Here is a 23,877-nt window from a genome sequence, read left to right on the forward strand (position 1 = left end):
GGTCCACAATAGATAGGGTTGACGTGCACCACTGCTGACCGCTGCCCTATACTGCAGCAGTCCTTCAGCGGTATAGGGACTGACGTACAGTCTGCTCACTTCCTTGACCCAAAAAAGCACACCGTACTATATGCCCCTACCCTCCTCTTTGAAGAGGTTGAGCGGTGTCATATTTCTACTGGGGCTGCTTATGATATCCCTGTGCTGTGCTGACTTCCTCCTGGGGGTTCTTATTATGAAGGGATCACACTATCCCTGTGCTGTGCTGACTTCCTCCTGGGGGTTCTTATTATGAGGGGATCACACCATCCCTGTGCTGTGCTGACTTCCTCCTGGGGCTGCTTACGGTGCTGCTGTCAGTGCTGTATGTCACGGTGCTGCTGTCAGCGCTGTATGTCACGGTGCTGCTGTCAGCGCTGTATGTCACGGTGCTGCTGTCAGCGCTGTATGTCACGGTGCTGCTGTCAGCGCTGTATGTCACGGTGCTGCTGTCAGCGCTGTATGTCACGGTGCTGCTGTCAGCGCTGTATGTCACGGTGCTGCTGTCAGCGCTGTATGTCACGGTGCTGCTGTCAGTGCTCTGTATTACGGTGCTGCTGTCAGATGCCTCTATCACGGTGCATGTGTCATTCCGGTATGTCACGCTGCTGGTGATCATCTCCTGCACCCTCTTCTTTGCCTACCCTGGTCCCTGACCTTCCCTCTCCTCCATTGCCTTCATTAGCTCCATAGTCCTGAATTGTTAGAACAATTTCCCAAATAAAATAAAAATGCTTGTAGTTATCGATCCCAAATTCACCTCATACATGTATTATGTCATTGTCCAGATGGTGGGACTACGTTTTACCCCCTAATAATTACCACGTGGCCGCAAATTCGACATGAAGGTTTGCAAAGTTCGCCTCCCATTGAAGTCAATGGGGCCCGCGGCGAACGTTCGGTTTCGCGAACGTTTGGGTCCGTTCGCATTTCGCTTTCGCGAAACGTCCCGTCGGAAGTTCGTCCATCACTACTCTCATGTACATATACTCCTCAATAACTACAAAGAATATAAATCCCCTTTGTGTGCACCAAATGCCTTTGCCTTATAAAAGTATGAGCGACATTATCACTGTGCTGTACATACCCTGTGCAAAGAACAGAGCTGTGGGAGGGGCCCAGCAGGCTCCACCCAATAAAAAAATAAAATAAAGGATTTGGCGGAAATAAGACCAGTCACTCTGCACAAGGAGAAAGAGCAGATCTGTGGGAGGGGCCATGCAGACTTCACCCACTGCAGGTTGCCTGCAGGAAACTGCAGGAGGGGGGCGGAGACAAGACCAGTCACCCTGCACAGGGAGAAAGAGCAGAGCTGTGGGAGGGGACAAGCTGGCTCCACCCACTGCAGACTACGAGAGGGGCGGAGACAAGACCAGTCTCCCTGCACAAGGAGAGAGAGCAGCAGTGAGCGGTCTTTATTACAGGAAGTCTCACACTGGATTACTGCACAGATCTGGAAGAAATACACAAAGCACACCGAGATTCAAGAAGAATACACAATATATGAATTCATACAAAATGTACTTATCCCGGAGTTCAGCTTTAATGCTTCTGCCAGTTTATTTTTTGCAGTCTGTGTACTACTGGGGAAATTTCCCTTCACTGCCGGCCCCAGAGATGCCACAGGAAGTTAGGAAATCTCTCAAAGTGAGGGGAAATCCCCTCTTTTCATTGGAGGATGAACCTCGCCTCTACTTCCGGAGATTTCCCTCCACCCTCAGTGGTCACCGGTACAACAGGAAGTGAATCTATCCAAATGGGACACAGACTGCAAAACAAACTGGACAGAGGGTCTATCCCCCTCACCCCTCTGTCCAAAAGTTAAAACAATGGGGCCGCTTCCAGTGACAATGACACCGTCTAAAAAAAACAGAATCACTATTTTTTTTTTTAATGGGTGGGGCAGTGACACAGCCTGAAATTAGAATCCAAAAGTAAAAAAAGAAATGGGTAGGGCAGTGGCACAGTCTAAAAATCTGAGAATTTAAAAAAATAAATAGGTGGAGCAGTGAATGTATGAAAATCAGAATTTAAACATAAAAAAAAAAAATGGGTGGGTCAGTAAATCAGTAAAAAAAAATGGGTGGGTCAGTAAATCAGAATCCAAAAGTAAAAATAAATAAATAAATAAATAAAAGAAAAAAGAAGAAGATAAGTAAAAAAAAAAGAAAAAAGGTGGGGAATTTACACTTCATCATCCAAAAATTAAAAAAAGAAATAGGTGGAGCAGTGAAAGTCTGAAAATCAGAATCCAAAAGTAAAAATAAAAAATGGGCGGGGCAGTGACAGTCTGAAAATCAGAATACAAAAGTAAAAAAAAAAAAAAAAGAGCGGGGCAGGGACAATCTGAAAATCAGAATCCAAAAGTAAAAAATAAAAATGGGCGGGGCAGTGACAGTCTGATAATCAGAATCCAAAAGTAAATAAAAAATGAGCGGGGCAGTGACACAGTCAGAAAATCTTAATCCAAAAGTAAAAAAAAAGAAATGAGGGGGCAGTGACAGTCTGAAAATCAGAATCTAAAAGTAAAATAAAAATAAAAAAATGGGTGGGTCAGTGGCACTCTGAAAATCTGAATCCAAAAAGTAAAAAAAGAAAAAGGTGGGGAAAGGTCTAAAAATCTGAATTACAAAGTAAAAAATAAAAAAAGGGTGGGACAGGGAGGCAATCTGAAAATCAGAATCCAAAAAGTGTTAAAAATGGGCAGGACTATCTAAAAATCTGAATCTAAAAATCTTTTAACAATGGGCGGGGCAGTGACAATCTGAAAATCAGAATCCAAAAAGTTAAAAAATAAATAGGCGAGGAAATGACACACAGTCTTAAAATCATAAACAAAAAAACAAAAAAGGGTGGGGCAGGGTCACAATCTGAAAATGAGAAACCAAAAATTGGTAAAAATGGGCGGGGCAGTGACACAATCTGAAAATGAGAAACTAAAAATTGTTAAATTTTTTAAAAAATGGGCGGGGCAGTGACACAATCTGAAAATGGGTCGCAATCTGAAAATGAGAAACCAAAAATTGTTAAAAATGGGCGGGGCAGTGACACAATCTTAAAATCAGAGTCCAGAAATGGTAGATTCAAAAAGGATGAAGTTTGGATGGAAATACCTGGTTTCTGCAGCGAGTGTTCCTCCTTCCTCTGATGACAGTAACAAACATTAACACACAGCAGCAGCAGCAGCGACAGGCGCAGAGACATAGAGAGAAGAAGAGAAGAGGTCAGCACAGATCGGAGCCAGGAAGAGGCAGGACAGCAAAAAGATCATAACCCGCCACCAGAGGAACCAGCCATGGGGGGGCGCCCTATCACCTAATACATAGCATTATACTGCTCTATGTACTGATATACTGACAGGGAGAGAATACGGTACTCTATACTGATAGAGGCTTACTATAGAAGCCGTACGTTGAAGTGAACCAATTATGTAAACTTCCTATAAATATTGATATTCTCTGAGCACCCGGCAGACATCTGCTACTATCGGGTTATTTTTATCGCTGTGACGTGCTGGCCCAGCTTCCCCGGAGAGAGGCTCACGCGTCTTCCTGGCAGCGGATCCGGCGGGGGAAGACGGGTTTAAAAACAGCATCAGAGAGCGATGGGGAGCGGAATCTAGGTCACTCCCGCCCGTCTCCCAGTCACAGCGCTCCTCCAGATACCACCGGGGGCCCTGACACCAATAAGATGGTGTCACTTAAAGTGGAGCTGGCATCAAATATATTTTACATGTTTAGTCCAGGCAAGGCTCAGCAATAATTCTAGGTATCTATTATGCTATCTGAGATCAGAGGACTTCCCCTGCCTTCGTCTGCTCCTCTCTCCAGAAGGACGGACCCATCTTTGTTCAGGCATCATCCAGGGTCACCATCCACCTCCTGGACCGGGGCGCCTGCTGGATCATGGAAATACTGGTTGGTCCCTTCTGCAGCTTCTCACCTTGTGACTCGCTACAAAATTACAATGTTGCCATCTGATCTCTGGAAAAAGAGACTGAAGAAATGCTTCCTCCTGCCTGCAGCAGACTGATGACATCATCGTAGCCTAGGCAAAGTCACTCTACTGGAGATCAAGAACTTTTTTTGGCAAATGATACGTCTGCCTCTGTGTTGCTGTGTACTTTACCTGATATAAGAGGACCTTCCACCCAACACCTGATCAATGGGCTTGTCTGTTTGTCATGCCTCTAACTTCTATTTTTTCCAGATTTTTTTTTTTTTTCACATCTTTGGTGGGGGGGGGGGGCTCAGATCGTGAGATCTCTGCACTGTAATTGGCAGGTTTCAGCATTTTGACACGTAGGGGGAGCTTTACCTAAAGCCGGAGAGTGCAAAATCTGGTGCAGTTCTGCATAGAAACCAATCCAGGTTTTGTTGTCAAAGATGAATTGATCAAGCTGAAGTTAGAAGCGGATTGGCTAAGACATGTGGGGGTTTGTTTCATTCTGAATCAAAATTCAGACAAATTTTTCATTATTCTGAATTACAATAGTAACAAATTTAAAACAAATCCGAATTTAACAAAACGGAATATGGGCGAAATTCGAATACAAAAAGGAAGAACAAGAATAGAATAAAATAAAACAGAAAATAAAGGAATATAATAGAAAATAAAAGAATATAATAGACTAGAGTAAAACAGAACAGAACCAAATAGAAAATAAAAGACTAGAATCAAATATAATATAAAATAAAGGAACTAGAATAGAATAGAATATAAAAGATTAGCACAGAAAATAATGGAGTAAATCAGAACAGAATAGCATAGAATAGAATAGAAAATAAGGGAATAGAAAAGAATAGAGTAGAAAATAAAAGAATAGAAAAGAAAAAAAAACATAATAGAATAGAAAATAAAAGAATAGAATAGAAAATAATAGAGTAGATAATAGAATAGAAAAAAAACAATGGAATAGAATAATATAGAAAGAATATAACCGTCTTCTGAAATTCAAATAAAATGAATAGAGTAGAAAAGAATAGAATAAAAAAGAATAGAAAAGAATAGAAAAAAAAAAGAATAGAACTGAATAAAAAAAACAATAGAATAGAATAAACTAGAATATAACTGTTTTCTGAACTTTGAATTTCAAATAGAATGAATCTGAATTAGTGTTGCATCAATATTGATACTAGTATCAGTATCGGTGCCGATACCGAACATTTGCAGGAGTGCAAGTACTCGTGCAAATGCTCCGATGCCTAATCCGATACCTAGGCAGTCAGGGGTGATCGGTGCGGTGGTGGGGGCAATTACAAGTACCGATCTCCCTGTATAGATTTCAATACAGCAGTTGACAGCTGCTTCTCCTCCTCTACCTCCCGCGGCTTTCAGCTGCTTTATTGAAATCTATACAGGGAGATCGGTACTTGTAACTGCCCCCACCACCGTACCAATCATCCCTGACTGTCCCCTGTGTCCTCCTCATTTTCCTTCTCCATGCTCCTAAGGTCCCCCGCCAGTCTCCCTGTGCTCCTACGCTCTCCCTCTGTGTCCTCCTGCGCTCCTCCTTCACTCCCCCTCTGTGTCCTTCTCCGTTCCCCATCTGTGTCCTCCTCCACTTCCTCTCCATGTCCTCCTCCACTCCCCCTCCGTGTCCTCCTCCACTCCCCCTCTGTGTCCTCCTCCACTCCCCCTCCGTGTCCTCCTCCACTCCCCCTCTGTGTCCTCCTCCACTTCCTCTCCGTGTCCTCCTCCACTCCTTCTCCACTCCCCCTCCGTGTTCTCCTCCACTCCCCCTCCATGTCCTCCATTCCTCCTCCGCTGCCGCTCTGTATCCTCCTCCGCTCCTCCTCTGTTCCCCGTCCGTGTCCACCTCCACTTCCCCTCCGTGTCCACCTCCACTCCCCCTCCGAGTCCTCCTCTGTGTCCTCCTCCGCTCCCCCCCTGTGTTCTCCTCTGCTCCCCCTCCGTGTCCTCCGCTCCCCCTGTGTCCTCCTCCGCTCCCCATCCATGTCCTCCTCCACTCCCCCTCTGTGTCCCCCTCCACTCCACCTCTGTGTCCTCCTCCATGTCCTCCACTCCCCCTCCGTGTCCTCTTCTGCTCCTTTTCCACACCCCCTTCGTGTCCTCCTCTGCTCCTTCTCAGCACCCCCTTTGTGTCCTCCTCTGGTCATTCGCCACTCCCCCCTTGGTGTCCTCCTCTAGTCCTTCTCCGCCTCCCCCCCGTGTCCCCTCTACTCCCCCACCATGTCCTCCACTCCTCCTCCGCTCCCCCTCCGTCTCCTCCTCTGCTCCTTCTCCGCACCCCCTTTGTGTCCTCCTCCACTCGCCCTCTGTTTCCTCCTCCACTCCTTCTCTGCTCCCCCTCCGTGTCCTCCTCTGGTCCTTCTCTGCTCCCCCTCCGTGTCCTCCTCCACTCCTTCTCTTCTCCTCCTCTGTGTCCTCCTCTGGTCCTTCTCTGCTCCCCCTCCACTCCTTCTCTGCTCCCCCTCCGTGTCCTCCTCTGGTCCTTCTCTGCTCCCCCCCCCATGTCTTCCTCCAGTCCTTCTCCGCTCCCCCTCTGTGTCCTCCACTGCTTCTTCTCTGCCCCCCCTCTGTGTCCTCCTCCGGTTCCCCCCCCCCCCGACCCAGATCTGTCAGGATGGAGAGCGGAGGAAGGAGCCGGTAAATCTGTCATTTACTGGCTCCTTCCTCTCCTGAATGCACTGACTGATCACTGACTGTCCATTTATAACTGAGCATCGTAAACTGTGGCTCAGTTTGTGAATGTAGAGGAGCCTCTGTCTCCTCTCCATTCATCTTCAGTGCAGCTGAGGCATCTGTGTCTTCAGTCCCTTTCCCTGTCTCAAAGGGGAGATATCAGGGGCCTGTTTAGACCCCTGATATCTCACCACAGCCCCCCCCCCCCCCCCAACAGGGTTAATAAATAAAAATAAATGAAAAAAGGAAAAAAATTGTAAACATAATAAAAAAAATAGAAAAGAATAGAATAGAAAATAAGAGAAGAGAATAGAAAATAACTGAATAAAAACAAAAATAGAATAGAATAGAAAGAATATAAACATCTTCCGAAATTCAAATTCGAATGCCAATTTGAATGCTGATTCTGATTCAAATGCCGTATTTGAATCGAACAAATGGAACAAAAATTAATTTAAAGTGGAAGTAAACCCACTTTTTTAACTTTTACCTACAGGAAAGCCTATAATAAGGCTTACCTGTAGGTAAAAAAAATATCTCCTAAACCTGTACGGTTTAGGAGATATTCCCCTCGGTATGCGCCGCTGACTGCAGCGGCGCATGCGCACAAGGGGGTTCTCTCCGCGAAAATCCGGCAGCGCTCGTCCGGCCGGATTTAAATCTCCCGCGCGCATGCGCGGGAGTGACGATATCGCGGCTCCGGCCACTCACAGCGCCGGAGCCGCGATACCCGGAAGAGACGCCGAGGGAGCATGTCGGCTTCCTCGGCGTGGATCGGGCGAGATGTCGGGGCCTCGTTCTAAGGTAAGTATTTCATAATGAGCTAGTATGCGGTGCATACTAGCTCATTATGCCTTTTGCTTTGCAGGTTTTTAAAAAAAAAAAAAAAAAATGCGGGTTTACTACCGCTTTAACTAAACATTTTTTTTTTGTTCTGCACAGGTCTAGATTGGCTACCTTGCACCGCTGAATGTGATTCTGAGTGCTCCACTTTTAGTAAATCTCCCTCATAATATCTCTCATAGACCCCAATAGTGAGCTATCACCAGCAGAATTCCCCATTCCATAATGAAAATATTAATTATTGGTTTCAAACTCTCTGCAGCAAATCCTCCACAATAATAAACAACAAATATTTGGGAGATTCCAGCTGTGCGTGGGTGGGACCATTGCTGGGACCTCGTGGGAGGGGCAGAGACACAGTCTACCGCAGGGGTAGGCAGCCTCAGCACTCCAGCTGTGGTAAAACTGTGCCCCTCCCACGAGGTCCCAGCAATGGACTCTATTTACTGGTCTACTGTATCGAAAAAGAAAATTAAACTTGTTCTTGAGATAATATGTTTCCTGAGTACAACATGATGTTGCAACTCCACCGTAATTGACAATTTTGGCTACTAGGTGGGGCTGTATGTTCTTTTTAGATGGCTGATGTTTGAACGTAGCTTTGAAATGCTGGATGTTGTATTTGTCTATTTGTTCCTGTACATCACAGTTCTGTACTGCAATGTGGGCATTTTTGGAATCTGTATGCTTGAATTTGTTTAATAAATGTTTTACCTGATAAAAATAAAATAAAAACTTGTTCTTGAGATTTTGCAGCCGTGTTGCTTTGCTGTGCACACCTGACCCTCATTAACCACCTATAAGAGGAACTTAGAACTTCCACCTAACGCCTAATCAATGGGTTTGTCTGTTTGCTCATGGCCTGAATAGACATCTGTCTGTCCCTGACTTCTGCCTGAATGTTAATGACTTGAACGACTCCTGTGTCTATCAATCTCAGAGTCTTAACAGATCAGTCCAGTGAAGTCCAATGCAATGCTCAGCCTTGAAAAAGTATTCATACCCCTTGAAATTTGTCATGTTACAACCAAAAGCGTAAATGTATTTTATTGGGATTTTATGTGATAGAGAAACACAAAGTGGTACATAATTGTGAAGTGGAAGGACAATTATAAATTTTTTACAAATAAATATGTGAAAATTGTGGCATACATTTGTATGGCGCCCCCCTGAGTCAATACTTTGTAGAACCCCCTTTCACTGCAATTACATCTGCAAGTCTTTTTGGGGGTGTCTCTACCAGCTTTGCACATCTAGAGAGGGACATCTCTGCCCATTCTAATTTGCAAAATAGCCCAAGCTCTGTCAGATTGGATGGATCTGTGAACAGCAATTTTCAAGTCTTGCCACAGATTCTCAATTGGATTTAGGTCTGGACTGTGGCTGGGCCATTCTAAAGCCTCATACACACGATCGGACTTTATACAAACTTTCCCGCGGATTTCTGTACAAAGGGCGTTGCCCGTGAACTTGTTAAGCATACACACAGTCAGACTTTTTCAGCCAACTTTCACCAAATCACGTGGTTTTTCTGCTCTTTACCGCCACCTTTGGTCAACTTCTGTATTGTTGTCTGATGTTTTGCATTGGTTCTGAGCATGTGTGTTTGTAAAGTCCGATGGTTTACTGTACACACAATCGGACTTTGCTAGATCGGACTTATGTTATCCAAAAGTTTGTTCCGATGAAAACCGAAAAAGTTTGTACGATGGAGCGTACACACGGTCAGATGTTGCCTTAAAACAGCTAATTTACCTGTTTGTTTTCAAAAAGTCAGATCGTGTGTACGGGCCTTTACACATGAATATGCTTTGATCTAAACCATTCCATTGTAGCTCTGGCTGTATGTTTCGGGTCGTTGTCCTGCTGGAAGGTGAACCTCCGCCCCGCTCTCAAGTCTTTTGCAGATTCTTAACAGGTTTTCTTCTAAGATTGTCCTGTATTTGTCTCCATTCATCTTCCCATCAACTCTGACCAGCTTCCCTGTCCCTGCTGAAGAAAAGCATCCCCACCACATGATGCTGCCACCACCATGTTTCACGGTGGGGATGGTGTGTTCAGGGTGATGGGCAGTGTTAGTTTTCCCCACACATAGCGTTTTCCTTTTAGGCCCAAAAGTTAAATTTTGGTCTCATCTGACCAGATCACCTTCTTCCACATGTTTGCTGTGTCCTCCACATGGCTTCTCACAAACTGCAAACAGGACTACTTATGACTTTCTTTCACCAATGTCTTTCTTCTTGTCACTCTTCCATAAAGGGCAGATTTGTGGAGAGACGACTAATAGTTGTCCTGTGGACAGATTCTCCCCCCTGAGCTGTGGATCTTTGCAGCTCCTCCAGAGTTACCATGGGCCTCTTGGCTCTTCTCTGATGAATGCTCTCCTTGCCCGGCCGGTCAGTTTAGGTGGACGGCCATGTCTTGGTAGGTTTGCAGTTGTCCCATACTCTTTCCATTTTCAGATGATGGATTGAACAGAGTTCTGTGAGATGTTCAAAGCTTGGGAGATTTTTTTTATAACCTAACCCTGCTTTATACTTCTCCACAACTTTATCCCTGACCTGTCTGGTGTGTTCCTTGGCCTTCATGATGCTGTTTAAGGTTCTCTAACAAACCTCTGAGGGCTTCACAAAACAGCTGTATTTGTACTGAGATTAATTTACACACAGGTGGACTCTATTTACTAATTAGGTGACTTCTGAAGACAATTGGTTCCACTAGATTTTAGTTAGGGGTATCAGAGTAAAGGGGGCGGATTACAAATGCACCCCCACACGTTTCTCATATTTATTTGTAAAAAATTCTGAAAACCATTTATCATTTTCCTTCCACTTCACAATTATGTGACACTTTATGTGTTGGTCTATCACATAAAATCCCAATAAAATCCATTTAGGTTTTTGGTTGTAACCTGACAAAATTTGGAAAATTTCAAGGGGTATGAATACTTTTTCAAGGCGCTGTAACCAGATCCTTAGTATGGGAAATGTCAGCCTCCACCAAGTATCACAGATAGGTCCACTTGTTCTTTAGAGCATGGCCGCCTATTTAATCCCCCAGAAAATGAGAAGCGGAGTGAGATCGGAGGGTGGAGAGGAGAAGCAGAGTCGGTGCGGACAGAGCAGCAATTGAGCAGGGAGGCCGTGCAGAGAAAGCCGAAGGGGCGCTCAGTCCGCCACGCAGCAGCCGTCAGTACCTTGATAAAGAGCTCCATATTCCCGTTAAAGAGCATATGGCTATAAAGGGAGCGAGGCCGGGGCTTCCTCATTTTCTGGGGCTTAGGGGGCAGAGTCGGGGGCCTGAGGAAATGGAACATGCTGTTAAATACATCTGCAGAGACAAGGCTTCAACAAAATGGCGGAATACTGAATTGGTCAAACAAAGCTATGGGTTTCATGAGATTAAACAATAAATATTCAGTTTTCATTCCTCTGCATGATCTTAATGGAAGAAACTTCCGATCTGATTAGTTGCTATAGAGAACTGTGTGCCAACATTGCCCTAAAACCTACATTACTAACAAGGAACACTTAAAGTGGTTGTAAACCCTTCCAAATACCCAGTGAAGTGACTGGCCTCAGGTGATACACAGATTAAACAAATGCTTCTACATAAGTTGTACCTGTTTGTCTACAGCCCACTCTCCTCAATAGCCTTTCAAAGTCCAGAATTTACACTTTTCTGAGCTCCAGAAGGCAGGAGTCAGGGATCTGATTTCACACACCTCACAACAAAGAGCAGGAAGCTGAGTGTAATCTGAGACCTGAGTGGAGGGAGAGGACATCCCCCACCCTCTATACAGTCTCATAGGGAAACATGCACAGCTGAGGCTATCAATCACCTGCTGTGTGCTAGAGTTGGGGGATTGTCTGGAGTCGACATAGACCATGCGTGGTCAACCTGTGGCCCTTCAGCTGTCGCAGAACTAAAAGTCCCACCATGCCCTTGACTTTGGAGGTCATGCTTGTAACTGTTCAGCCCTTGCAATGCCTCATGAGACTTGCAGTTTTGCAAAACAGCTGCAGGGCCACAGGTTGAGCACCCATGCCATAGACCAGTGATGGCGAACCTTGACACCCCAGATGTTTTGGAACTACATTTCCCATGATGCTCTGGCACTCTGCAGTGTAGTGGAGCATCATGGGGAATGTAGTTCCAAAACATCTGGCTTGCCAAGGTTCACCATCACTGCCATAGACTGTCAGAACCCATGCAGATAGCAAAGGAATGAGAGAGAAGACAGAAATCACACTCATCACAGTGCTTTGGATTGAGGCAAGTACATGCTATAGAAGGATGTGCTTTGTTCATTTTTAATCTCATTGGTTTACAACCACTTTAGTGAAATAAAACAATATTCGGTTTCCATTTCTCTGCGTGATCTTAACGTAAAGACGTTCCAATATGTTGCAATAGCAAACGGCATGCCAACAGTCCCCCTTAAAACCCACATTTCTAATAGGGAACACTTAAAGAGGAGTTCCTCTAAAAAAAAAAAAAAAAAAATTAAAAGTCAACAGCTACAAATACTGCAGCTGCTGACTTTTAATAATCGGACACTTACCTGTCCCAGGGTCCAGCGATGCGGGGGAATGAAGCCCCTCTCGTTTCCCCCCTCCGCTTGGCAGCGCCGGCATTGTAACTGTGGGCACCCGGCTGTGGCTTCACAGCCGGGCACCCACTGTGCATGCGCGAGCAGCGCCGCGCGCCGTGATTGACCACGCAGTCATCTGGGACCTGTCACGTGTCCCAGATGACTGACAGGAGGGAAGGGGCCGAACTGAGCCCTTCCTGCGCCAAGGAAAAGTGACGTCAAGAGCCCAGGCACGGATGGAGGCAGACTACGACGGCCCCCCTAGCAACAGGCATTTAGAGGTGAGTTAAAAAAAAATATATATATATATTTTATTTTATTTTTTAGGAATTTTGGTGAATTTTTATTTTTTTTATGTGCAACACCACTTTAATAAAGGTGTATGAAGTAAAAACTATCTGTGCTCCCCATCAGTCTCCCTTTTATGTTTCTATTATATTATAATTTGATTTATTCTTGTATGTAATACATGCAGGTCCTTCACAGATCCCTCAAAGATCTCATAGATACATGCAAATATTAAGAAGACCCCTAGAAAATAAAGCTACACATTTAATTTGTTTCTAAGGGGTACAGAGAAGTCCAATCACAAATATATGGGGTTTAATAATGAAATAAGCAAAGTGACAGCCCATCAGACCGGGCTCCCGACCCCCAAAGACTTTATCGCTTGCTATAGGCAACAGTGTCATTTTTTTTATTCCCATCACTCCAGATTTTATCACTCCCAGTAATTATGAACACAGCAATACCCAACCAATCAGCACAGTCGTCTTTTTAGACCGCTCACCTTGTGGTGCCGTAGTCTGCTCTCTCACCTGTAAGCAAAGACAATGAGAAAAGTGACACATAAGGATCCTTCTATTCATAAAAATATTTTTTCGTCTGAGTTCAAAGGAGATTTGAGAAGATGCGATGGCCTTGGCGATCTATGGCCGATAGACTATAGATGTGTGATATATCCCCCTGAGGAAGATTTGTGTCAAGAATTGAAACGCGTAGGGATTTTCACATACATTGTCCATGTACGGGTGCATCTCAAAGAAATTTGAATATCATCAAAAAGTTAATTTATTTCAGTAATTCAATTCAAAAAGTGAAACTCATATTATATGGATTCATTAAACAAAGCATGATATATAAGCCTCTTTTTTTTATTTTTATTGATGATTATGGTTTACAGCTTGTGAAAACCCGAAATTCAGTATCTCAGAAAATCTGAATATTGTAAAAAAGTTGAATATTGTAGACTCGCGGTATCACACTCTAATCAGACTAATTAACTCAAAACACCTGTAAAGGTTTCCCGAGCCTTTAAATCAAGGGGTCTCAAACATGGCGGCCCTCCAGCTGTTACGAAACTACAAGTCCCATGAGGCCTTGCAAGGCTAACAGTTACAAGCGTGACTTCGTCAGGCAAAGGCATGATGGGACTTGTAGTTTTCCGCAGCAGCTGGAGGGCCACCAGTTTGAGACCCCCTGCTTTAAATGGTCTCTCAGTCTGGTTCAGTAGGTTACACCATCACGGGGAAGACTGCTGACTTGACAGATGTCCAGGAGACAGTCATTGGCACCCTCCACAAGGAGGGTAAGTCACAAAAGGCCATTGCTGAAAAAGCTGGCTGTTCACAGAGTGCTGTATCCAAGCATATTCATGGAAAATCGGGTGAAAGGAAAAAAAGTTTGGTAGAAAAAGGTGCACAAGCAACATGAATAACCGCAGCCCTGAGAGGATTGTGACGCAAAGTCCATTCAAGAATTTGGGGGAGATTCACAAGGAGTGGACTATGGCTGGTGTCAGTGCTTCAAGAGCCACCCCACACACAGATGTCACCAGGACATGGGCTACAAATGTCACATTCCTTGTGTCAAGCCACTCCTGAACCAGAGACAATCTCAGAAGCATCTTACCTGGGCTAAGGAGAAAAAGGACTAGACTGTTGCTCAGTAGTCTAAAGTCCTCTTTTTCGGATGAAGAAGACAATTTAATTTGGAAATCAAGTTCCCAGAGTCTGGAGGAGGAGTGGAGAGTCACATAATCCAATCTGCATGAGGTCCAGTGTGAAGTTTCCACAGTCAGTGATGATCTGGAGTGACGTGTCATCTACTGGTGTGGGTCCTCTGTGTTTTATCAAGTCCAAAATCAGCGCAGCCCTCTACCAGGAAATTCTAAAGCACTTCATGCTTCCCTCTGCTGACCAGCTTTATGGAGATGCTGATTTCCTTTTCCAGCAGATCCTGGCACCTGCCCACACTGCCAATAGTACCAATACCTGGTTTATTGATCATGGTACCTCTGTGCTTGATTGGCCAGCAAACTCGCCTGACCTAAACCCCATAGAGAATCTGTGCGGTATTTTCAAGAAGAAGATGAGAGACATCAGACCCAACAATGCAGACGAGCTAAAGGCCGCTATCAAAGCAACCTGGGCTTCTATAACACCTCAGAAGTGCCACAAGCTGATCCCCTCCATGCCACGCCGCACTGATTCAGTAATTCATGCAAAAGAAGCCCCGACCAAAGATTGAGTGCATACTATACTGTACATGGACATCGTTTTCAGTAAGCCAACATTTCTGTATTAAAAATACTTTTTTTTTATTGGTCTTATGTATTATTCTAATTTTCTGAGATACTGAAATGTTGGGGTTTCACTAGCTGTAACCCACAATTATCAAAATTAAAACGAAGAAATGCTTGAAATACATCACTCTGTGTGTAATGAGTCTCTATAAAATATATGAGTTTCATTTTTTGAATTGCATTATTGAAATGAATTACCTTTTTGATTATTCTAATGTTTTTAGATGCACCTGTATATGTGTTTCAAGCCAATCTATATACTGTATGACTATGGACCTATTGACACAATTGGTTTTTATGATTATATGCATGGTGTTCTTGAGGATTGTTGAAAGCCTGCTGAAGCCTGCTAGCAGCTTGCGTACAGTGACAATCAACACTCCCAAAAAGGATCTGTGTTCAACATTCACAAGCTTTCTGAAAGCTCTGCAAATGCTTTGCCAAAGCTTGCTATTCACACCGCTCTTCTACAAGCTGAAGCCCATGTGGAACAGGCCTAAATGAACCCATGAAGTGTGGGCTCGAGATACTTTAAGTTAGTGCCACCAGATTTTACCATTAGGTGGCGCTGTGTGTGACGATGTGAATGCAACACTGCAAGCCAGGGTGCTGCAGGCAGGGGGAGCCCTTCTACGTACAGCATCAATTTATTTCTATAACTCCTGGAATTAGGACGGAAATTAGTTCCAAATATGACATAATGTGTATTGATCAGTAAACTCCTTCCTGGCCACTCATGTAAAGGAGAGGATAATGTAATGACAGGAGGGGATTCCGGCCTCTCACCTTCTCCCAGCGCCTGCTTCAGGAGGTCGTGCTTGGCCTGCAGCTTGGTGATCAGGTTACTACCATTCAGATATTCTTTGAATTTCTGGAACAGAAAAGAACAAGAGGCATGTGAGATAATTACACTCCAGAAACAATTTACGGTATATATGATTTATATCGGGGGGGGGGGGGGGGGGGGGGAAACTTTTGAGCACAGTGTGCCGAAAAATGTTTTCAAAGAAATTGAGCGTGCCGATTTTATAACAAAAAAATGCAAACTTCACACTCTCAATCACGAAAAGGACTTTTTATAAAGTAGATGCTAGTGTAAACTTCTAGAGTAATAGTGACTAATTAACATCCTGCGCTCTCATGCCCTAGATCAACCCCAATTCCTGTACCTCCAATCCTCAGATCAGCCCCAATTCCTGAACCCTCAGATCACTGTACCCCTTGCAAATCTGTCCCCCCACTGTATCCCGCTGCTCATCTGTTCCACCTCTGTACCCCCCTGCTCTTCTGCCCACTTCTGTACCCCCCTGCTCTTCTGCCCCATCTCTGTACCACCCTACTCTTCGGCCCCATCTCTGTACACCCCTGCTCTTTTGCCCCACCTCTGTACCCACCTGCTCTTCTGCTCAACCTCTGTACCCCCCTGCTCTTTTGCCCCATCTCTGTACCCACCTGCTTTTCTACCCCACCTCTGTACCCACCTGCTCTTCTGCCCCACCTCTGTACCCACCTGCTCTTCTGCCCCATCTCTGTCCCCCCCCCGCCGCTCTTCTGTCCCACCTCTGCATCCATCTGCTCTTCTGCCCCACCTCGATACCCACCTGCTCTTCTGCCCCACCTCTGTAACCCCCTGCTCATTTTTTTGCACTAATGCACCTTGATTTCACATCTGCCCCAACACTGATCCCCTCTGCTTATCTTTTCCACCACTGTAACCCCCTTCTCATCTGTTCCACCCCTATAACCCCCTGCTCATTGTGATGTATGGGATGTATGTGATGTATGGGATGTATTATAGGATGTATGTGATATATATGATGTATGGGACGTATTATGGGATGTATGTGATTTATGGGATGTATTATGGGATGTATGTGATGTATGTGATTTATGGGATGTATTATGGGATGTATGTGATGTATGGGATGTATGTGATGTATGTGATGTATGGGATGTATGTGATGTCACATACAAGCATCTGGAATGCATGCGCAATGATGAGCTCAGGTCAGGGGCATTTTCTGAAAGCAGTGGGCCTGTGTGCAAGATCGAGCCCCCGCAGCTGAGAAAAAGTGCGGTGTCGGGCACCGCAGCAAAATTGGGTGTGATTTTTATTGCGCTGAATACTGGCTGTGGCTTAAAGGGATACAGAGTGCCGGAGTTCAGTAAAAAGTGATGCAAAATTTAGGAGGTTGGGACTAGGTGATGTAGAGGTTGGTAGTAGTGGATGATGCAGAGTTGAGGGGTCAGTAGTAATTGACACACACACACAACACATACACACACACACACACACATATATATATATATTATATATTTATATATATTATATATATATATATATATTTTTTTTTTTTTTTTACAACAGGGTTCCTAGAAGCTCAGCAGTAATTCCACAAACTGTGGCATGATTGGGGTTTTCTCAATCGCAGTGAAATCCTTTCTTTCTGAGATTGGTAGCGGCAACCAAGCGCAACATCTTCCTCCAGATGGTGGGCGGGGCTAGCAGGACTGTGATTGGCTTTGACAGTGGCCAATCACAGTCCTCCTCCTTTCCTCCTGGAAACAGGGACCCCCCCCCCCCCCCAGCAGAACTGCACCCAATCTCTTCCCCATCACAAGAGCTGACAATCGCAGCTACAACAAAGTTAGAGAACCAAACAATGTTTCCCATCTTTTACAATGTGTGGGGTGCAGTGCCTCCCCCTCAGTGCAGGTGCGGTGTGGGGGAATTGTGGGAGTGGAATGCATTAGTGTCTCACTGACACTTCCCTGCACTGCTCTGCTTATGGGGAGGGAGTCGGGTGCCGGCAAAAGAGGCTTTGCGTGCCGCTTGCTGCACCAGTGCCGGGGGGGGGTGCCTACCCCTGATTTATATAATGCACGCTCTCCGGGAATCACCTATCGCCCTTCCTGTAAAGGAGCCCTTTCTGCAGCTGGCACTTTATTCTCATCACATTAATCATTTATTTCCACTAGAAGCTTCATTTCCTTTAATTACCCCTCCGGTGTGATCATTGCCATCATACAAAGTACAGATTGATTTATTCTTACACCTTTATGCTTTTACTTTTTTTTTTTTTTATATATACCTTTGAGGCCATATAGACATTGCAATAATGTGATCACACTGCCTCAGCTTACATTGGGGTTGACTAATAATTCACTCTGACAGCATATATTTTATGAGTCGATTGCTGTATTACGATTTTATTTACTCACCATGATTGGTTGTTGAAAAACTTTCATACCTGGAAAGCCACGATCCTTTGGGGTTAACCACTTCATCTGTATCTTTTTACTACCCTAAGATCTTATTAGCATTCCATTATGTATAAAAGCAGGCCTGATTTTCCACTTCAATTCTGAGCACTTTCACTCCCTTCCTGCCCAGGCCAATTTTCAGCTTTCAGCGCTGTCACGCTTTTGCCGCGTACACACGACCGAATTCTCAGTCGGCGGCATTACGCCGGACAATTCGATCGTGTGTGGGCTCCAGCGGACTTTTTCATTGTAAAGTCAGGCGGACTTAGAAAGTAGTTTTGACTCAAAATTTCTCCGCCGGACTTGGCTTTTAGCGGATAATCCGTTCATCAGTGTGCTAGTCCGGCGGACTAAGAATGACGCATGCTCAGAAGCAAGTACGAGAAGGAAGCTATTGGCTACTGGCTATTGAACTTCCTTTTTCTAGTCTGGTCGTACGTGCTGTACGTCATCGCGCTAGAAATCGTCGGACTTTCGGAGTGTCCGTGTGTGGCCAAGTCCGATCTTTAGAAAGTCCGGCGGATTGTTTGTCTGGATTGTTTGCCGGACTAAGTCTGCCGGACAATTCGATCGTGTGTACGCGGCATTTGAATGACAATTGCGCGGTCATGCAACACTATACCCAGCGTCTTTTGTTTTTTTCACACAAATAGAGCTTTCTTTTTGTGATATTTAATAACCACTGGCTTTTTTTATTTTTAGCTAAATAAACAAAAAAAAGACAGAAAACATAAAAAAACAAAAAAAACAAAAAAAAAAAACAAGTTTTTCTGTGATTCTGTTATACGCTTTTGCAAATAAATGATCTTACTTCATAAAATTTAGCCCAAAATATATTCTGCTACATTTCTTTGGTAAAATAACCCAAATCAGTTTATTATTAAGTCTATAGGAAAGTTATAGAGTCCACAAACAATGGTATATATCTGAAAATTAATCAATCCTGATGTACTGACACCTTATCTCGCTTCTTGAGGCCCGAAAACGCCAGGACAGTACAAATATCCCCCAAAGGACCCCATTTTGGAAAGTAGACAGTCCAAGGTATTTAAGAAGAGGCATGGAGAGATTTTTTTTTTTTAAGTTGTAATTTTTTGTTACAATTATTTGGAAAATGAAGAAATTTAAAAAGAAAATGTTTTCTTTTTTTTTACATACTGTCATAAGTGCAGCACAGTTAAAATTCAACGCCTGAGTGAAAGAGTCCAAAAGCCCTCATACATCTTTTTTTATTGGAGGCTCTGGTTGAGGCATTTTGAGGGGTCATGGGACTTTCCTACGAGTAGAGAGACACCTCATCACCTACCGTGAAGTAGAAACTCTCCGTCTCTTGCTGGTTGGCTCTGCGTTTGGAGATGTTCAGTTTGCTCATGTAGGTCTCCGAGGCGGCCAGCTTGATGGACTCGGTGGAGCGGCTGTGCTGGAAGGCGTCAGAGACGTCAAAGTCCTCAACAGTCAGCATGTCTTGCAGGGTCTGCATGGTGGCGTCTAAGGTCTTCTTCACCTGTGCCAACACACAGAGCATAGATCACATACGGTAAAATTTGTATGGATACCTGCAGACTGCAATAGTTACAAGGTGTCAAGTCTAGAACATTCTAGCCTCCAAAAGAAATATGGCAGCTATCAGTGGCGTCGCTAGGGGGTGGCATTTGGGGCTATAGCCCCGAATCTGGGGCCCATAGCCCTGAGTCTCTGCAGAGGTCCCCAAGGGGAGCAGAGGCTCTTTGGGGACCCTGATGTAAGTGGGGGAATCTCTGGGGACCTTGATTTAAGGGGTAGGCTCTCTGGGGACCCTGATTTAAGGGGGAGGCTCTCTGGGGACCCTGATGTAAGGAGGAGGCTCTCTGGGGACCCTGATGTAAGGAGGAGGCTCTCTGGGCACTCTGATGTAAGGAGGAGGCTCTCTGGGCACTCTGATGTAAGGAGGAGGCTCTCTGGGCACCTTGATGTAAGGAGGAGGCTCTCTGGGGACCCGGATGTAAGGGGGAGGCTCTCTGGGGACCCGGATGTAAGGGGGAGGCTCTCTGGGGACCCGGATGTAAGGGGGAGGCTCTCTGGGGACCCGGATATAAGTAGGGGGCTCTCTGGGGATATACACACACACACACGTATATTACTGTATATACATGTGTATGCCCTCCCCAGCGTATGACTTTCTTTACTACTCTACTATGGGCTCTAGCCCCAGATCTTTTGTAGACCTAGCAACACCCCTGGCAGCTATCATTTTATTGGTTGCTCTTGGTGACGCCTCCAATAGTAGAACAACTCTAAACAGCAAGCAAGGTTCCATCGGTGGGCCTTAAAGGAAACACTCCTAGAGTTTTGGGAGACCCTATGCAGCCATATTCAGAAGGCTTTTCACAGGGTTCTGGGCCAAACGCAAGCACATGGTCAACCACAATCTCCTGCTCCAAGGCGAGTCTGCAATGAGCAATCAGGGAGAGGATGGAACTAGGGAACACACTGTCTGAGGAGGACATGGCCAGTGTAAGGATACAGCCGACAGGTCAGGGCAGAACTCAGAGCCGCTCAGTAGGTGAGCTGAGTGGAGGTGTATGAGCAGAATTTTCATGTCTGAATGGAGCATACCCTTAAAATTTTTTGCAAGGGCTTTTGGGTATTTGCAGGTCTACCTTATCTAAGAAGTGTGAAAAGAGCTGCAGAGGAAAGAACAAATTGTGTGTACTATAACATAAGTAGTCAAACACAGACAGGAAATCACCTCCTCATTTTCGATCTTCAGCGTGGTGAGACGTGATTGCAGCTGGTGATATCGCACGAGGAGTTCCATCTGTACCGGCTGCTGAGCGCTGACCTGACACACCTGAGAAATGGCAGAAAAGTTGCAAAAACATATGAAGCATGAATGTAAAAGACGCAGAATAATGGAAACTGGGTGTTTTGTATTCAACAAGAACATCATTGTGCAAGTACAGTATGCAACAGCAAGACTCCATCCTATAACCAATGTTCATTTTTTCCAATACTCTGCACTGCTGGAGGACTCTGCTCCTTCCTATATCCAACGCTCCTCTCCTGAAATACTGCGCTCTGCTGGAGGACTCTGCTCCTTCCTCTATCCAAAGCTCCTCTCCTGAAATACTCCGCTCTGCTGGAGGACTCTGCTCCTTCCTCTATAACTCTCCTCTCCTGAAATACTCTGTAGTACTGGATTACTCTACTCCTTCCTCTAACTCTGCTCTCCTGAAATACTCTGCACTGCTGGAGGACTCTGCTCCTTTCTCTATCCAACTCTCCTCTCATGAAATACTCTGCACTGCTGGATGACGCTGCTCCTTCCTCTACTAACTCTTCTCTCCTGAAATACTCTGTAGTGCTGGATTACTCTACTCCTTGCTCTATCTCTGCTCTCCTGAAATACTCTGCACTGCTGGAGGACTCTGCTCCTTCCTCTATCCAACTCTCCTCTCATGAAATACTCTGCACTGTTGTAAGACTCTGCTCCTTCCTCTAACGCTCCTCTCCTGAAATACTCTGCACTGCTGGAGGACTCTGCTCCTTCCTCTATCCAACTCTCCTCTCCTGAAATACTCTGCATTGCTGGAGGACTCTGCTCCTTCCTCTATCTAACTCTCCTCTCCTAAAATACTCTTCACTGCTGTAGGACACATACGCAGGACCCACCTCGTCACCCATGTGAGGCTGGAAGTCAAACTTAAGTGGCGGGCAGAAGACCTGGTTATAGAGGTCCATGATTTTGTGCTTGTCACTTCGAGCATCCAGATTGTCCACAGCGTTCTCGATGATGTCAAGGCCTTCATGCCGGGAAGTCTCCAGGGTATACTCGGCTGAGAGGTATGTGCGGAAGGTGCGGGCAAGACTGGAATGGAATCCCAGGTCACAGCACTGCGTAAACCAGAGAAATCAGTGAGACAGGAGTGCCTGTAAATACATCTTGCCACATACAATACACAGGCAAAGGGCAACTCATGGTTGATAGTAATAGGCAGTAGTTTGTGCCCCTGTCCCTCCCATAATGGTGAGCCTTCCCCCATAAATTTGTGTCTCTGCCCCTCCCACAATGATGAGATTTTCCCCCAGTAGTTTGTGTCTCTGCCCCTCCCACAATGGTGAGATTTCCTGCAGTAGATTGTGTCCCTTCCACAATAGTGAGGTTCCCCACCCCCCACCCCCCCCATAGTTTGTGTCTCTGACCCTTCCACAATAGTGAGGTTTTCCCCCAGTGTTTTGTGTCTCTGCCCCTCCCACAATGGTGAGATTTCCTGCAGTTGTTTGTGTCTTTGCCCCCCCCACAGTGGTGAGATCCCCCTCCCCATAGTTTGTGTCTTTGCCCCTCCCACAATGGTGAGATTGTCTCCCAGTAGTTTATGTATTTGCCTCTCCTACAATGGTGAGATTTCCTGCAGTAGTTTGTGTCTCTGCTCCTCCCACAATGGTGACATTTTCCCCAGTAGTTTATGTATTTGCCCCTCCCACAATGGTGAGAATTCCTGCAGTAGTTTGTGTCTCTGCCCCTCCCACAATAAGATTTCCTGCAGTAGTTTGTGTCTCTGCCCCTCCCACAATAAGATTTCCTGCAGTAGTTTGTGTCTCTGCCCCTCCCACAATAAGATTTCCTGCAGTAGTTTGTGTCTCTGCCCCTCCCACAATAAGATTTCCTGCAGTGGTTTGTGTCTCTGCCCCTCCCACATTGGTGAGATTTCCTGCAATAGTTTGTGTCTCTGAAATGTGTGAAAACCCCCCTGTCCTCCTCAAAATTATTATTCTAACTCAGTGTTCCAAACCACAAAAATCACCAAATATTCAAAATGACTGAGAAATATTGAAAATAAAGCAATAATGAAAAAGGAAGCATATCTCATATATGGCGTCCAAAGCTCCACCCAGCGTGATGACGTCACCGCCCGACTGAAGTGTCGCGCTCAATCGGCTTTCTCAAATCTCCTTTGAGAAAGCAGATTAGGTGCAAAGCGGAAGCCAGGCGGTGACATCATCACGCTGGGCGGAGCTTCGGACCTCATTTAAGAGATATGCTTCCCTTTTCATTATTGCTTTATTTTCAATATTTCTCAGTAATTTTGAATATTGATTCTTGTATGTACCATGTAACATTGAGGAGCTGAGGTCTGATGTCTTTATGGACCTTGCTTTGTGCACTGGTCCAAATCATTTGGTGGAGGGGGGATTGTGGTGTGGGGGTTGTTTTACAGCGGTTGGGCTTGGCCCCTTAGTTCCAGTGAAAGGAACTCAAGGCGTCAGGATACCGAGACATTTTGGACAATTTGATGCCCCTAATTTAGTGGGAACAGTTTGGGGATGGCCCCTTCCTATTCCAACATGACTGAGCACCAGAGCACAAAGCAAGGTCCATAAAGACATGGATGAGCGAGTTTGGGGTGGAGGAACTTGACCTGCAGAGAGTCCTGACCTCAACCCGATAGAACACCTTTGGGATAAATTAGAGCGGAGACTACGAGCCAGGCCTTTTCTTCCAACATCAGTGCCTGACCTCACAAATGCGCTTGCTTCTGGAAGAACGGTCAAACATTCCCGTAGACACGGTCCTAAACCTTATGAACGGCCTTCCCAGAAGAGTTGAAGCTGTTATAGCTGCAAAGGGCGGGCCAACCCAATATTGAACCCTACGGACTAAGACTGGGATGCCATTGAAGTTCATGTGCGTGTAAAGGCAGGCGTCCCAATACTTTTGGCAGTATAGTGTACTTGGTTATACTATGATATGGAGAGTCGAGGGAGGGAGGGAGGGTGGCATCAAAGCAGCAGCAGTTCAGCAGAACTGGGAACCCGTTGGGGAGGTCTCACCCTCGAAGTCCCTATAAATATAACAGGGGATTCAACTTTCCAGCAGTTGTGTAGAGGTAAAGATCAGTATTTGGCTGAACCAACACATATCAGAAAT

General features: G+C 45.3%; 1 protein-coding gene across 3 annotated transcripts in view; it reads right to left on the reverse strand.

The window, feature by feature from the left end:
* The window catches only part of SRGAP3 (SLIT-ROBO Rho GTPase activating protein 3), a 176,996-nt gene that overhangs the window by 39,620 nt on the left and 113,499 nt on the right, over positions 1-23,877 (reverse strand). For 2 of the 3 annotated variants that reach the window (XM_077451578.1, XM_077451577.1), the window contains exons 7-12: positions 21,621-21,842; positions 20,698-20,799; positions 19,276-19,473; positions 15,492-15,576; positions 12,912-12,939; positions 10,724-10,826 (exon numbers count right to left, since the gene is read on the reverse strand). In XM_077451578.1, the coding sequence (XP_077307704.1) occupies positions 10,724-10,826; positions 12,912-12,939; positions 15,492-15,576; positions 19,276-19,473; positions 20,698-20,799; positions 21,621-21,842 (738 nt within the window). Of the gene's footprint in view, positions 1-3,152; positions 3,184-10,723; positions 10,827-12,911; positions 12,940-15,491; positions 15,577-19,275; positions 19,474-20,697; positions 20,800-21,620; positions 21,843-23,877 lie in introns of all 3 variants that reach the window. The other variant, XM_077451580.1, reaches the window with a different exon arrangement.

The sequence above is a fragment of the Lithobates pipiens genome, unplaced genomic scaffold, assembly GCF_037356315.1.
Source record: "Lithobates pipiens isolate NorthernLeopardFrog02 unplaced genomic scaffold, aLitPip1_a1.2 Scaffold_23, whole genome shotgun sequence".
In the NCBI taxonomy this organism is placed as follows: Eukaryota; Metazoa; Chordata; class Amphibia; order Anura; family Ranidae; genus Lithobates; species Lithobates pipiens.